The sequence below is a fragment of the Falco peregrinus genome, chromosome 9, assembly GCF_023634155.1.
Source record: "Falco peregrinus isolate bFalPer1 chromosome 9, bFalPer1.pri, whole genome shotgun sequence".
NCBI classification, from domain to species: domain Eukaryota; kingdom Metazoa; phylum Chordata; class Aves; order Falconiformes; family Falconidae; genus Falco; species Falco peregrinus.
In genome coordinates, this window is record NC_073729.1 from 2,297,995 (window position 1) to 2,313,304 (window position 15,310).

Genomic DNA, 15,310 nt, shown 5'->3' on the forward strand with positions numbered 1-15,310 from the left:
ATCATCAGCCTGTCTGCTAGGGACTTCCCCCACCTCCCCCCCCCCGAAAAAAAAAATATGAAAAAACCCTGCTGCCTTTCTGTTGGGGCAACATCATGAACAGGACAGCAAGGAAAGGGAGCAGTGGCAGCAGCCTCAGTGGCCAAGTTTAACCCGCCACTGCATGCCTGTCCAAAACCTTACACCCCTCCCAAGGAACGCCAGTGCCAGCGTGCTCTGGGAAGGAGACACTGCTCAGGAGACGATTTAGCATTAAAACACAAAAACCCCTAAACAGCAGCAAAACCAAGCCCCTCCTCACCTCCAAAGCTACATGGAAAACCGCACCCCAGCTCTGGATGCCTTTGCACTCTTCCTCGTGGCTGGCCCTGCTCCCAGGGCCGAGCTAATTAGAGCCACAGGTCATGTCACCCTGTCACTTGCTGTGAGCAGCTGGAAGCAGATTTCCTATTTTGGATCTGGCAGGCGAGAGCGAAGCTGAGACCATCCTGCTGCTGCGCTCCGCTCCTCGTCAGGCAGCTTCAGGGAAAGCACGGGAAGGGTGGGTGGCAGGCCTGAGCACCCAGTCATGCTCCCAGCACACAGGTGGCCCAGCAAGGGGCAAAGTGTGAAATCCAGGGTTGAGGTTTTACAGCAAACAAGAGCCAAGGCTTTTGTCCCCACCCAGCTGAAAGCGTTTTGCCCGCAGCAGCCATCCCTGTGCATCACATAACCAGATCCCTGAAGGACGGGGAACCTGGCTTTCCTGTCACATTATCCTTGCTATCATCCCACTGAGATGGGGGAAAAACAGTAAGTCCAGTGTCACCCACCTCTTCAAGATCCCCAGGGGCTCTTAAAACCAGTGACACTGCAGCACCAACTTATTATGGAGAGATCAGGCTGTTCCAGTTTGTACTGGTATCCGCAGAGATGGAGCAGCTCAGCCTTTTCCCATGGACTCTCATAACTTACTGAAATAGTTTTAGTTTGTTTGGTGTTTTTTAAAATGGTACTTTATGTGTAGGGTCAATAAGAACTGGTTAACCAGTTGTTAGCATCCAACTTATCAATGCCTTGATCTCTCTTGAAGGATGTTCTTTGGCCTGCTATCAACACTTTGCCCAGCCTCCAGACACAGTGTTATACAAGGGCAAGAAGCAAGAAAGATCTTAGTTTTTCAGCTATAAATACAGTAAATAAATGCATATAGACCATAAGCCTAGCTCAGGCAAGTATTTTCCTTTATAGTCATGAAAGCATGGAACTAGGATGCTCCAGCTACCCCCATCCCTGTTACTGCTTGGTCTTTACAGTGCTGAAGCAGTTAACTTGTCATTTGCTGGAGCGTTGGGTCCACAGCCAAAATGGAAGTGCCAAAGCCAAGACTGTAACAAGTGGTTAGGGGATCAGATGTTTTGCGAGCCGTGCTGAGGAAAAGTCCATGAACAAGAGCCTGTTTAATAACCTCCCAAGCCAGCCCACAAGATAACTTGTGGTTGCAGTGCCAAAGTGCTGGGGCAAGTGGGTACTGCCTGCGGGAAACCCCAACCTCAGGAGCTCCCACCTCGCAGCCTGGAGAGGCGAGCCGGGGAACAGTTGCCTGTGCCTGTGGGGGCTGCAAGAGTGGCTGCTGCAGCAGTCTGATCCGGCTGCAGGGGAAGCTGAGAGCAAGGACTGCTCCCATCCTCCTGCTCCTGCAGTGGGCTGAGGGCAAATAAGCATCACACCTGGTACCCTGGTAGCTGCCACACTCCCCACATCCTCCTAACCACTTCCCTGTTGCCATCAAATCACACACACCAACCAGCTGTGTTATTTTTCTACTCCCATAAACATAGAGACACCTAGGGAAAATAACCTTTAATAAAACAGCTCCAACTCTGGGGTAGGGGAAAGGGCACAGAGAAACCAGGAGACGCCAAGGCACTGTTTTCCCACTCCCCCCTCCTCGCTAAGTACAAACCCCATGGTGCAAATTCTCCTCCTCTGACAGTTTTATTGCTTCCCCCTGTCCTGCAGCACCATGGCAAAGCCTGGCTGGCCTTTAAAAGCCTCCTGACAGACCTCAGGACCACCACACCATGCCAGAGACCAAAAAGTGCTTTGCAAGGCGGGGCTACAAAAAAAACCCACACCAACCCAGCTCTGGAGGCCAACCCCAGAGAGGTTCCCGCTCCTGAAGCGGGAACATTGTGTACATTGGATGTCAGAGGAGAAAAAGGAGGGAGTATCAGTTGTAGGGGGTGCAGGGAAAGGAAAAAAAAAGAAAAAGCAAAAAGAAATCCAGCCTTCAGACTCCAGAGGGCTGGCTGGGAGAGGCAGCAGCTGAAAGAAATGCTCTGCTGTTATTACTGCATGGAAATTACAGCCGCCAGAAGGAATCCAGGCCAATCTGTTGCTGAATATAACTTTAAAAAGACAGCCAGCCTCTAATCATGGGCTGTTCACGGGCATAAGAAATCCCAGCACAGTGGTGGGACCCACAGTCCATTCCCCCCTGCCTTCTAAATAGCAAAGGCCGAGGACAAAGACAAAACAAAAAGGGGTGGAAGAGCAGAAGATGCCCAACAGGTGGGAGGGCTCAGCTCCTGCGCTCCAGGTACCCCAGGTTTTGGAAGAAATATGTTAACTAGGGAGATGTCATTTGTTGGCCCCCAGAAGGAAGGAAATGTTTGGGCTGGTTCCTGGAAAGGGAAGAGTTTAACTTCTTAAGAGTTCCCTTTTCTCTTTTTAAAGTAGAAATCTACAAAGGGGAAATGCTGTAAATACACCTTGGGGCATGACGCAGGAGAGGGGAGACAGCAAGGGAGAAAACCCCACCACCGTTTACAGTGGGAGCATCCACCGTAACCTGGCACAGCCAGGGAGAGGGCTCAGCCATACCATTTCATGGGCAAGCAGGGAAAACCTTTTCCAGAAGGTAATTTCAGCTACAGGTGAGAACAGGACATTGGATTAGACGGGTCCTTGCACCAGCCCCAGTGGTCTGCACTCCAGGCCCCTTCCCGGCAGCCAGCCTCTCCTGCAAGCTGCTCCCCCTCATCTGTGAGGGATCAGTGGAGAATAGGGCAAAAATAGGGGTTTTCATCTTCCAGCAAGCCAGCATGCTGTCAAATTAATAAAAATCACGCTAAGCTTAACCATAACACACAGAGGCTCCACCTGCCCCTCCTGGAGAACATGAGTCACGAGCTCACCGAGCTTCACTTTCCACCGCCAGTCACTCCATCAGCTACTTTTACATCCCTTTGGATAGGAAATGAGACACGCTTCCAAGAAGTCCCGTCTTCCCAAACATGCTCCAGGAGAGACCACAGCGGAGAACAGCACCAGAGAAAATCTACCATGCCACGACACATTTTCTTGCGCTTTTAGGTGCCATGACTTTAGATTCTGTACTTGGGCCACAGCCAACATTTAATGAATGCTTTGATTGCCATGGCAGGGGATATTTTGGGGAGCACGGGGGCAGCACGAGGTATTTTTAGTCTGACCTCCTTGCTGCTCACCCAGAGCTTTCCACCCTGACTCTGGGCACTCTGCAGTCCACCCTAGGGCACGATGCCCACACAGCGATGCCAGCATCCCCAGACTTACCGACATAGAAGGTGTTTGGGGCCTGCTTCTCCCCCAGCTGCAGGTAGAGGATATTTGTTGTCTGCGAGTCATGCCGGAGCCAAAGGGCCACTCCCAGTATGATGCCTCCAGCCAGCTGGGGAGAAAGCAGAAGGAAGCCAGCGTTATTCACTGCTCTGGCCATGCTGGACCTGGAGCAGTGGGACCTTTTCAGGTGGGAGCAGAAAGCTTTGTTTTCATCTTTCTGCAAATTCTTATTTACTCCTTTCACATGCAAGAACACCCTTCATAACCATCGTCCCACCGCTGCAGTGTGCTTTGTGCCCCATACCTCATGAGCCACACAATCTTCCCTCCCTGTTTTATGAGAAGACTGCTCATTCTGGGGACGTGTAACCCCTTTCCAGTTCCTGTAGGTGATTTCTTTCCTAAAAGCTATTTTATTACTCTATTAAAATGGAAGGCTCAGCCTTACCCGAGAAGCACAAGACATGCAACTGAGGCTTTTCGGAGAGCTTTTCAACAGAAGTCAGGATCAGCCCCAAGTATTCCCTTTTCCCAATGGGCTGTTATCACCCCATTTCATTTCTCTGTGATGTATAAACAGTGTTTTGGGTTTTGTTTGATTTGTCGAGAACTGGGTAGGAAGGATGGCAAGAATGTGGCTCCAAAAGCGGGGGAGGGGGGGAGGAAACAACATCAGGTTTTCCCCCTGCCCCTAGCCTCACATGTATATCACTCCCCATCCAGGGTCAGGCTTCCAGTCTGAGCAGACCTAGTACTCCTCTGGCACATACAGCTTTCCTTAATGGCCCTAATACAGGGACTGAAGCAGAGCAAAACCTTGGTTCAGGCCAAGGCACAACCACACCACTTCTGGAGGCTACCACGAAGATGCTCAACAGAGCTGAGCGGCTCTGCAAGTCGACGAGGCTGGAACAGCTGCCCTGCTCGTGCTGTTGTCCAGCTGAAGAGCAGAGCACTCACTCGCACGCACACACACACACGTGCACACAGACATGTGTGATGGAGCCCCTAGGGCAAGGATAAACACACGCTTCAAACACAGGAGGAGACGTTCTCCATATGGAGCATCAACCCAGCTTACCACTGGAATATTTACGTCCAAATAACGGGAAGTTTTATGACTGGCTTCCTCACTGTTTTCTCTGATAGGGAGGGGCTGGGAATGGCAGCAGAGGACAGGAGCAGATCAGGGAAGGCAGCACTGAGAGGAACTCAAGCCAGAGCATTTCCAGCAAGATTCACTGTGTTCTCTACGACACCCCCTACTTCCATTTAAAACCATGAGAGAGGGGGGAAAAAATAAACACACATTAAAAAAGCCAACCTCCTTAAGAATCCAACTTCTATGAAAGGCTGGAAGTGCCTGGTCAAATGCCAATTTAATTTTGAGTGTCCTAAAACCTCAAAGTGATTAATCTCAAAAAAAGGGAAGATAACCACCAGAAATTACAGAAGCAGAAATAAGTGGGGTTTTTTGAAAAGGGTTGGGAGTCAGGTCAGCTACAGGCACGAGAGTCACCACGAAGGCCACATTAAAAGAAAAGAGAGTTTGTTCAGTGGCATTCGCCAGTTGCACAAGCGCAGCAGAGCCTTGGTGAACACACAAGGGCCAGGATCTGCAAGATGGGCTGTCAGTGGAAGTTCAGCTCTGCACCTCAAGAGGTCAGCTGGCAGTTCTCCTCCTTGCTCACTTCTGCACATTCCAGCCAAGAGATTTTTACAGGGGTGCCACCGAAGCTGGGGTAAAACCACACAATTTGTGCAAAACTCCTAGGGGAAGCCGGCCTCGGGGCTTTGCCGCTTACCGGAAGGAGAAAATCCTCAACAGCTCCTGGAGAGGGAGGGAAGATTTTACAAGCCTCTCCCCAATTTGCCACCAAAATAATCAGCTTTTAACACTTCTCCCACAGCAACCAATGCAACTTCCCTGCTGGTGTGGTCCCTTATCTCTCTCACACTTGGGAGGGCCTGAGGTTCTCCAAACACTGGCTGTGGAGAAAAAGTCACGAAAACCGGTTCATGCTCAAATCCAACTCCAAATAAGGCAGCTTGTGGTTTTGCAGAAAGTTACCCAAATCCAGCCTGGCATGTCGTATTCATTGTCTGAGAGCGTAACGAAGCCCATGTTTATCCTCTCAGAAGAAGGAGAATGCCCCCAAATCAATCAGTGCCAAAGTAAAGGTTTCTTGGTGGCTCCCAGGGGAGAGGAGATCCTGAGGCAGATTTGGGTTTCTATGCTAGGTGGGAGAGGTGAAGAAAAGGCTGCAGACCTTCCTCTGCAGGGAAACATCGCTCTGCCCTGGCATGCCACCCACTGTGCCTAGCAGTACCCACCCCAGCACGCTCTGCCACCTGTGGTGAGGCTGGGGTGACACCAGCACGAGGAGCAGCAGCTGCTTTCCAATCCAGTTTGCCCTAAAACACCTGACACAGGACCAAAAGCGGGCTGCAAGCTATCCCCAAGATATTTCTTAATCGTTTAGGAACATCAACTAAATGGGACAAAGCCTTTTCTGACTCATCAAACCCACCCCAGCGTTGAGGTCTGCCTATTGCAGCCAGCTGAACCATCTCCAGATGTTCCCAGTTTCATCCTGAATGTGCCCCAGGAACACCCCACATCCCTCCCACACCACCTGACTCCATTTGCTTTTTTAACAGAGCATGGAGAACCTCTGAACAAAAGTTTTAGCAGCTGGATTTCTTAAGAGAAAAAGACATTCACTTACTAATGAAAAGAGGGTTTAGGCTATGATGAGTAACTTTTTCCACTATAATCATACATCTTTCCACCACCAAGCAGTGCAGAATGTTAATTAAGGCATCTTTCTTCCCAAAGGAAAAACGACAAGAGGGAGAAAACCTCATTGGCTCACCACAGTAACCCTGCCTTCCACTGCCCCTTGCTTGGGATAATCTCATTTTCAGTACAACTTGTTCCAGATATAAGCTCCACATTTTCCTCCCTCCCCATCCTACAAACACTGCCGTTTGCCAACACCAGAACCAGAAGAGCTGCAACCACTGATAGCAGTATCATGCTCACCTCTAGGCTGCATACCTTCATATACTAAACATCGCTGTGTTTTCTGCTGTAGGTACCCAGGATCTCATGCAGGCTACCCCATTGCTCTTTGTGTGCCCAGCTCATCAGACAGCCCCAGCCTCTGCGACATGGTGATCACTCATCAAAGATATACCCCAAGTGTCAGCACAGCTCTCCATTTACATTTTTGGGGACTGCTTTATTTATTTTTTAAAAAGAGCAGTAATAACGAAAGCTTCAACTTCAGCAACACCAGCACTGCAATGTTCTTAGCTCTGCCTTCCACAAGCCGACCTCCCCAGTCAGCTGCTCCCCCACCAGCACAAGGGCAGTTGCAGAGGTGCATCACTAGTGCTCTGGATCCAGGAGATGGTGCCCTGAGCAGCCTGCCAGCACAGCAGAGGTGGCGCGGCAGGCTCCGGTGTTTCCTCTTTACCACTGTTTTCCAGCTTCTGGAGATTTATTGCTTCTTCCACAGACAGCCAGACTTTTCCAGCTGGATCCTGCCTGCCCAAGGCTTGCTTTTCACGGGGATGCTGTTCTCACGTGGCACAGCAGGGGGAAGCCTCCATTGGATGCTGCCGAGGGGAGGGAAAAGGCAGCCCCCCCAGAGGTGATGGGGTATTACCATCTGAGCGTCACGGTGACGGCAGGTGTGCAGCCCTGGTTTGCCACCCCATCCACTGTGCATGTCGTGGGGCTCCCTCCTGGATTGAGCCCCACTGACCCATAGGCCGCTCACCCTAAAATTTCCCAGATCCAGCTGTGGGGCAAGGAAACAAGCCCATTTTCACAGCTTAAGTCACTCCTCCCCTCCACAAGAAATTTCCATGAGCTCCATGATGAGGTGCGCGAGGAATGGCTGTGGAGTGCCCCAAATTAAAGGAGTGAACAGGGCCAAGCTGCTCCCACTTTTGCCCTGCCACTCTCCAGACACTCACGTACGCCAGGATGTGCATCAGCCTCCTTCCACTGCCCACAGCCCTCTTCCTCCCTGCTCCCTCCCCTCCACCTCTCTCCAAAATAGGTTTCCTGGTGGCTAGAAGAAAAAGGAAGAAATTCTGGCCACAGGGTGCCTTGCTGGGCATGTCAAAGCAAAGCAGATATCCTGCGGCTCAAGCCAGTGAAGGAGGGAAGCAGAGGTGCCAGCAGTTTCACAATGCTGTATTTTTAGCAGTGCTGCTTCCCGTGGCCGCGGCTGTTCCTGCCAGCGAGACACTGATTCCCAACCCCCGTGATCCCACAGGCTGGAGAAGCTCCCACCTCGCTGCAAAAACACAGGGAGCCCGTGCCACGATGCCTGTGAAATAACACAGTTACTAACAAGAAGTAGGATGCTGCCAAGAAAGCTTAACAGGTTTTAGCTGTTTCACAATTCAGGTAGATTTTTATAGGTTTATAGATCTCAGGTAGAGATTTTTAACAGGTTTTCATGCTGCACAGGCTTGCTGCTTCCCTTCTGCTGCCTAGAAGCTGAGCCCTTCGAGGGGATGGCACCTGGACCCCACTTGAGGAGCCCAGCCAGGGCTCCCCGCAGCTCCTCTCCAGCTTCCTTTAAGGCATGGGGAACTGGGACACAGAAGGACAAAATGGCTTGCCAAGGCTGAAGCATCTTGCCATGTACATGTGAGTCCCTCACACAGCCAGAAAAAAATTGCTAATTTGGGGCTGAAAGTTTTGCTCCCAGCTCATTTCTGGGTCTCTAGGTAGAGCAGCAGATATCACATTCTCCAATGCGTGCAGCATAAATAAGGAAACATTTTGTTGCCACACCTAGTGTCAGCAGGGGTGGGGGTGGGGGGGAAGCAAGGAGCTAGAGATTCATTAACGATGGAAATTACCTTTGGAAGGGCAATATAAGCCCTTGCAAGATGCGTGCTAGGACCTTACGGGTTCTGCAGAGCCACCTCAAGGACCAAGGCAGGCAGGAGAGGAGCGCATGATCACTGGTGGCAAGCACACAGGTGGCACCGAGCCTGCCCACACCCTGTGCCCTGCTTCCTGGAAAGCAGAAGCCGAGTTTCTTTTCTACTGCAAATAGAAATAACGGCACTCAGTGCACCCTGAGGAAGCACTGAAAGAGTTTGGGGTGCAGCACGAGGCTCAGAGCAGCCCGCGAACTGGGAACTTTGGTTTGATGCTACAATGGTCTTCATGTTATGATGGCAGGCCTTCATGACAAATATTATATTAAAATTTTAAGGTGAGAAGCACTCCAGATCAGCCCCATGCTGCATGTTGGGGTGGACTGTGGGATGCCCTGGAGCACCAAGACATCAAGACCCCTGCAAAACTTTTTGTGGGGGATGTAAGCAGGGAAAATGACTTAAATCAGACAAATGTGATTGCAGTTTGACAGCCACACAACATAAAAGCTTTTCCACTGAGTTCGGCACACACGCTCGCAAATCACAGTGACAGAAGAGGACTCTTCTTGGAGAGCAGAGGTGAGGTCTTCCGCCTTCCACAGCAATCACACTGCCAAAAGTCAGGCTGAAAGTTTGCAGACAAGTCCTGCCCAGGAACTGCAGAAAGGGCATTTGGGAAGAGGCCTGTGCGCTGCAGGCAGGAGGAGGAAGATGGCCTGCAGCCCGTGGTCTGCTCCCAGCAGCGCAGCCGCCACCACCTTCCAGCAGTGGCTATTAATAGAGCTGCCGGCTGGGGCGAAATTCTCCACTGGTGCCTATAGTTACCAGCCCCACAACACTATGGAGCTTTTCAAAACAAGTTCCAGAGAAACACTCCCAGAGGAGCAGCACACAAGAAGCCAAATAAAGCTTGATGGATGGGAGGGGAGCAGGAATCTGGCACCAAAATCCTGGAGCAGGGTCCTCCAACAGGGAGCACTGAGCCCATCGGCTGCTCCCTGCCTGCTGCAGCCTGATCCCCGCTGTGGACATAAGTATCACTACACATTGACATCTACCAGCAGGGTTTAATTGCCCTCGGTGGAGAGGAAAACAATTACAGATATCACTTTAAAATTAATTTGGTCCCATACATAAGCATTTAAGTACAACAGTAATACAACTGCCTTCCCTTTTTAATAATAGCAGCAAAAGGCACTTGCACAGTACAGGATCAAAGTACTTCTCGAGGCATCGTACGCGGATTAATGCTCTTGCAGGAGATAAGCATGACGGTGGCTGATAGAAGAATAACCTCAGGAAAAAAGAGCAAACCCCCTTCCAGCCACCAGCTCTGCTCCCTCCTTGCAGCTGCAGCCCAGCTCATTAACAGAAACCGGGTATGCCCCTAGGGCAGGGCACTGGTCTCCTCAAAAGCCCTGCTTAAACAACCTCCTGCACGCAGAGACTTCAGAAGAGGTTTTGTAGGTGATGGTACAAATGTGTTCACTTGACAGACAGGCCAGAAACACATCCCCAGAGAGCTATCAGCAGGAAAACTTGGGTCCAGGTACTGAGCCTGCTAAGAAAACCTCTCCCTTGCCCTTCAAAGACAGGCAGGGTCAAACACACGAGGAAACACGTCTGCCTGTACATCATCCCAGGATACCAAACCTAAAGTCATGGGAAGAAGATGCTTGGCCAGCGCCACGTCCTCGCTGCTCGCAAGGCTCTCTGTGATTCCCAGGAGACAAATAACCAAACGAAATCCCGCACTCCACAGCGGAGCAGCCTGCTAGCTGCTATCATTAATAGCATTTCAGCAGCGCTCAGTGCAAGCCTGTGCCCAGAAGGAAACACAAGCTACTTTGTTAGCCAGGGAGTTACTTGAAATCCCTGCTTTGGAGCTGCACGTCACATGCACCACCAGCTCTTCTATTTTCTGTTTAAACCTGCAAAGAGCGGTACCCAACTGCCCTCCTCATCACATTGGGAGGCTCACGTGCCACTCAGCAGAGCTGTCACCGTGGGATCACCACCACAGAAAGCTGCCGCCTCCCTCCACTGTCACCTCTCATCACCAAAGCCACACAGTATCTTGGTGCCCGCTTTGCGGACTGCAGGGAACATCTGACAGATTTTCCAGTGTTGTACAACAAAACACTCGACTCTTCCACTCCTCCCCTTCCGATCACCCCTATCAAGACAGACTTTCACTTCCACGTCCCCTGTGCTCTTGCCCTTCCTTGCCTTTGCACCCCAGCTGCACCACATCCACTCCACTTAAGCAAGAGAAAAAGAGTTATGTGGTGCCTGGAAAATGGCATTAGGAGCAAGCTCTTCCTTTTAATTAGACACCTCTCTGGCAGGGCAGTCAGCGGTTCTCTAGACCTGGAAGTCTGCCACGGGCTGTATTAGCTAATAAGCTGGGCAATCCTTCTCCAAGCAAGCCAATTTTTCCTTGGTTATGTTTAATTACATTTTTAAATAGATCTCTGGCTTCCTTCAGCCTCTCCAGGGACTCTTTGCAGCAGTGGTCAGTTCAGCCCCACACACTGAGCTCTGCTGTCGGATTCAGGTAATTCAGGAGAGCAGCTGAAGCCTGGCCGCTTAGTGTAAGTGGGGTGGAGAAGCAGCTCCACCTCACCTTGTGCCTAGCCCAGCCCCACTCCGGGCTGCAGGCTGAGCTGGGCCTGCCCACCACACCAGCAAAACCGCCCAGTGATGGGTACTGCTACTGCTCCCTCTCACACGGCAGGGAAGCAGAGCATCCCCTTGCTGCTGGCCACACCAAGCTTTCAGGACAAGTTTGCAACACAGAAAAACTTTTGTCTTGCCAGCCCTGTGTTTTACTAACCCGGTGAAGTCTCCAGGTGCTGCTCACAGCTTCCTCCACCACTTTGGTAGGCAGATGCCGCTATGAAACATGCGGGGACCTATTCTCTCCTGGGATGGACACCCATCTGTACACGTGGTCCGTGCAGCAGCCACTGCTCCCTCCTCAAGAGCCACCTTGGACCGAGCACGTAACCCTGGCATCTTCTTCTCAGAAATGCATATGCAAAGGAAAAACAAGCCCAAAAAATAAAATAAAACCAGAACACCTCAGGCAGAGAGGGCTGCCAAGGCACCCTGGGGAGCTGGCAGCAGGGCTGCCTTTTCCTCTTGCTTTTCAACGCAGTGGCTTTATGAAATTCCCCCTGTGCTGCCAGAAGGAAGGGGGAGGAAGCCAGGGGGGTGTCAGTTTATTTACACTCCAGCAGGACTACTTTAAAAAGTTATCAGAGTTTCTTTCTTATTTGTTAACACTATTAAGGCTGAGAATTGCTCCCTTTCTCCCTCTTGGGCAGCGGAACAAACTCCCGTGCAACACGATGCAGCAGCCCCTGCCAAACTTTGGACTCCGCCTGCTGCTTGTTTTTACCAACAGCGCCCAGTCTCGGCTGGGTGCAAGGCAAATGATCAGCAAATGAGCACAAGGAGCCCAGCCAGCAGTACTTGCACACTAACCCGCTGGAAGGACCACAGGGCTGCGAGTGCCCCGTCTTGTACCTCCTTCGGGTCAGAGCTGGGGTCCTGACACAGCCACCCCGCAGCAAAGGTGCTCAACACCATGTCCAGTCCTTAAATGCCACCCTATGAGAAGGGCCTTCATGCTTCAGTGGCCACCGAGGCATCCCTCCCTGGCTGGGGGTGCAAGGTTGGCCGCTAACGGTGTTCGCTTGGTGGTAAACCTAAAATTCCCCTCAACTACTGGTTTAAAAAACAACACAAAAGGGCTTGAAAACTTTAGACCCGGTGTTCAACCACGCTTCAGCGGGCCAGCCTCACAGAAAGCATCGTTAATTCTAACGAAGCCCAGGCTCCCCATCTGCACAGGAACTGGTCTGAGAGGACTGGCCACAAGTGAGCCCAGCACTGTGAGGTGTTTTGGGGCACCAGCGGGTCCCAGCTTACGGGAACCCCACCTTGGAAGGAGCTGGAGTATCTCCTCCAGTGCTCCTTCTGAGAGGCAGAGCAAGGCACCAGAAGTCCTAACAGGGAAATTAAACAGATCAGCTATTCCTCTTGCAAGCTTATCTTTTATAAGCGGGCATTCTGCTGTTTTGCAAATACAGACTGGGGCATGCAAACAAGCTTGCTCAGGAGCGGTGGCTGTGCAGAGCCTCTGGCATCCTTCCTGCTACTCAGGAGACCCTTCCTCCCTCTCATCCACAGCCGGAGGCTTCTGCAACAAGAATGGCAGGAAACTGGGTCCAGAAGGGAAGAAAAAGCCCTGGGATAAACACGCTAACTCGGAAGGAACAAAACTTCAGAAGAGCCTACCCGCCTCCATCCTGCCATTTTAAGGGTGGAGGAAAAGGTTAAAAAAACCCCAACAACCCAGGACTGTCCCACATTCATCTTGCAGCTGGCAACGCATCAGGTATCAATTAACACCACTGTCGTCAGAGCTCGTCATCTCTCCCTTGGTCAGCATTATACCCAGAAACAAGGCAAAAAGGCCTGAAATCAGGCTGGATTTGACAGTGCTTGCTCCCACACAGCAGTTAAGCCCTACACCTCCCAGAGGCGAGGCCATCCCCCCCCCCGCCCCCCAGCCCTTCACCGTACACCCAGGGGGGAAGGCAGCAAGCAGAAGACCCCCCCCAGGCAGCACAGCATGCAGTGCTGAGGCAGGGTTTGCTCTGAGGCATTGCTCTCCTCCCCACCAGCCCTCCTTGCTGCCTTGGCTGCTGCAAGCAAATGTTACGAAAAACCCTGAACTCCTCATCAGCAGGGTGGGGTGTCAGACAAGGGGCACGTCCTGACCACGCAGCCAGCGCTCGGCAAGTGGTGCCTTGCCTCTGCAGGGTGGGGCTGGGCTCGCTTGACAGCATTTCGGGGAATAGAAAGTGATCTATTTAAAAAATAAAAAAAGCAGCCTGCTCGGGCACATTTCGTTGCTCCCAGGAGCAGGCAGAAAGCGTTTCTTGCCATGCCAGCCCTGCGTTGCTGGAGGCTGTTTCTAACTGGGGCAAACCTGGTTTGCAGGGAAACCGGGATACGCCGCTTTTTGCTAAATTAGCTGCATGTCTGGATGGATTATTTCATGAGAAACTTCCTGGAGAAGGGCAACGTCTCCAACCTGGGTAAAACCTGCATCCTAAAATATCTTCCCAGGAGGTGGAGGCAGCGGTGCCCAGCTTGGGCACAACCCAAAGGCAGGCGTCGAGGCCAGTTCTGACGCGGCGCCAGGGACGTCCAGACCCACCGGCTCCCCACCAGCTCCCGGTGTGGCCCGGGCAAAACCAGCCCCCATCGCCCATGTTTTTTGAGCACCTTCTCCTTGCCGGCTCCTTTGCAGCAGGGCCGGCACCTCTCCCCCCTCCGCCTGGCAGCAGCCACCCCTCCTGCCCTCCGCCTTCCCCGGCTGGCTGGGAAGCACCGCTTTGCCCACGCAGACCCACAGACGGCGGGGTCTGGGGGCGCAGGCCTCGGGGGGCCGCTGCAGCCCCCGCCCCGGCCCAGCAGCCAGGCCCCTCGGCAAGGGGCGCCTAGAAACCTCCCTACACAGATCCGCATCAAACCCCGGATAAATAGATGTACGTGTGCAAATAAATATATATATATGTATATATGCACGCATTAAACAAGAGTGGAAGAATAAGCGCCCCCCTCCCCCCACGCACCCCCCGAGACACCCCCGGGCGCCGGCGGCGGGAAGGAGCCAGGGCCCGGCGCGGGCAGCTGAGCCATGTTGGAGCCCCGTTACCCGGGCGCGGGGCTCCCCCGCCCCCCGCTGCCCCGGGGCTCACCCAGAAGATGAAGTTGAAGACGAAGAGGAGGTATTTGATGCACTTGGTGCAGCCTTCCACCCCCATGGCGGCGGCGGCGGGCGCTGGCGGTGCGGCGGCGGCTGCTCCCCTCAGACCCTGCTGCCGGCTGGGCGGCGGCGGGAGGAGAGAGCGCGGCCCGCCCCGCCCCGCCCCGCCCCGCCCCCCGCCCCGCCCCGCGCCCCGCCCCGACGGAGCGAGAGCCGGAGCGGCGCGCACAGCGCCCCGCGGCCGGGCCCGCCGCTCCCCGCTCTTGCTCCCGCTTCCCCCACCTTTTTTCCTCTTTCCCTTTTTTCCTTTTCCTCCCTTTTCCTTTTTTCCTTTTTCCCCTTTTTCCTTTTTTCCTTCTCCCCCTTTTTCCTTTTTTAATTTTCTTCCTGCCTTTTGGCCTTTTTTCTTTTTTCCTCCCCCTTCCTTCTTTTTCTCCTTTTTTCTTTCTTTTTCTCCCCCTCTTTTTTCCTTTTTCCTTTTTTCCTTCCCCTTTTCCCGTTCTTTCCTTTTTCTTTTTTCTATGATCTTCCCCACACTTTTTTATTTCTTCCTTTCTCTTTCCCGTTTTTTTCTCTTCCTCCTCTTTCTTTTTTCCTCCCCCCTTTTTCCTTTTTTTTCTTTTTCTGTTATCTTCCCTCCTTTTTCCTTTGTCTTCCCTTTCTTCCCCCTTTTTCCTTTTCCCTTTTCCCTTTTTCCTTTTTTTTTTTTTGTGTGTGTGGGTTTTTTTCCCTTTTTTGTGATTTTGTTTGTTTGTTTTCCCCTTTTTCTCCTTTTTCCCACCCACCATAGGTGGCTGACAACACAGAATTTCCTACATGCAAGTGGCAGCCACAGGGGCAGGTGCTGGGGGGCTGTAGTGTGGCACCACCATCTCACAAGCCTGACTCTCACCCGTTAAACCTTGCCCCCATCCCCTGGATGTCACCAGGCAGCCCGGAGTGCAGGGAGAGACCTCTGTGAATGGGTGCAGGGTGCAGCAGTGCTTGTATTTCTTTCTACAGAAGGTTTTGGGTGCACCCATGAGG

At 52.3% G+C, this 15,310-nt stretch overlaps 1 protein-coding gene across 1 annotated transcript in view; it reads right to left on the minus strand.

Moving 5' to 3' along the window:
• Window positions 1-14,438, minus strand: part of CD81 (CD81 molecule) — a 33,375-nt gene extending 18,937 nt beyond the window's left edge. Inside the window, exons 1-2 of the mRNA XM_055813964.1 lie at window positions 14,277-14,438; window positions 3,580-3,694 (exon numbers count right to left, since the gene is read on the minus strand). Of these exons, the coding sequence (XP_055669939.1) occupies window positions 3,580-3,694; window positions 14,277-14,342 (181 nt within the window). The 5' untranslated portion in view covers window positions 14,343-14,438. The remainder of the gene's footprint in view (window positions 1-3,579; window positions 3,695-14,276) is intronic.
• Window positions 14,439-15,310: the final 872 nt, after the last annotated feature.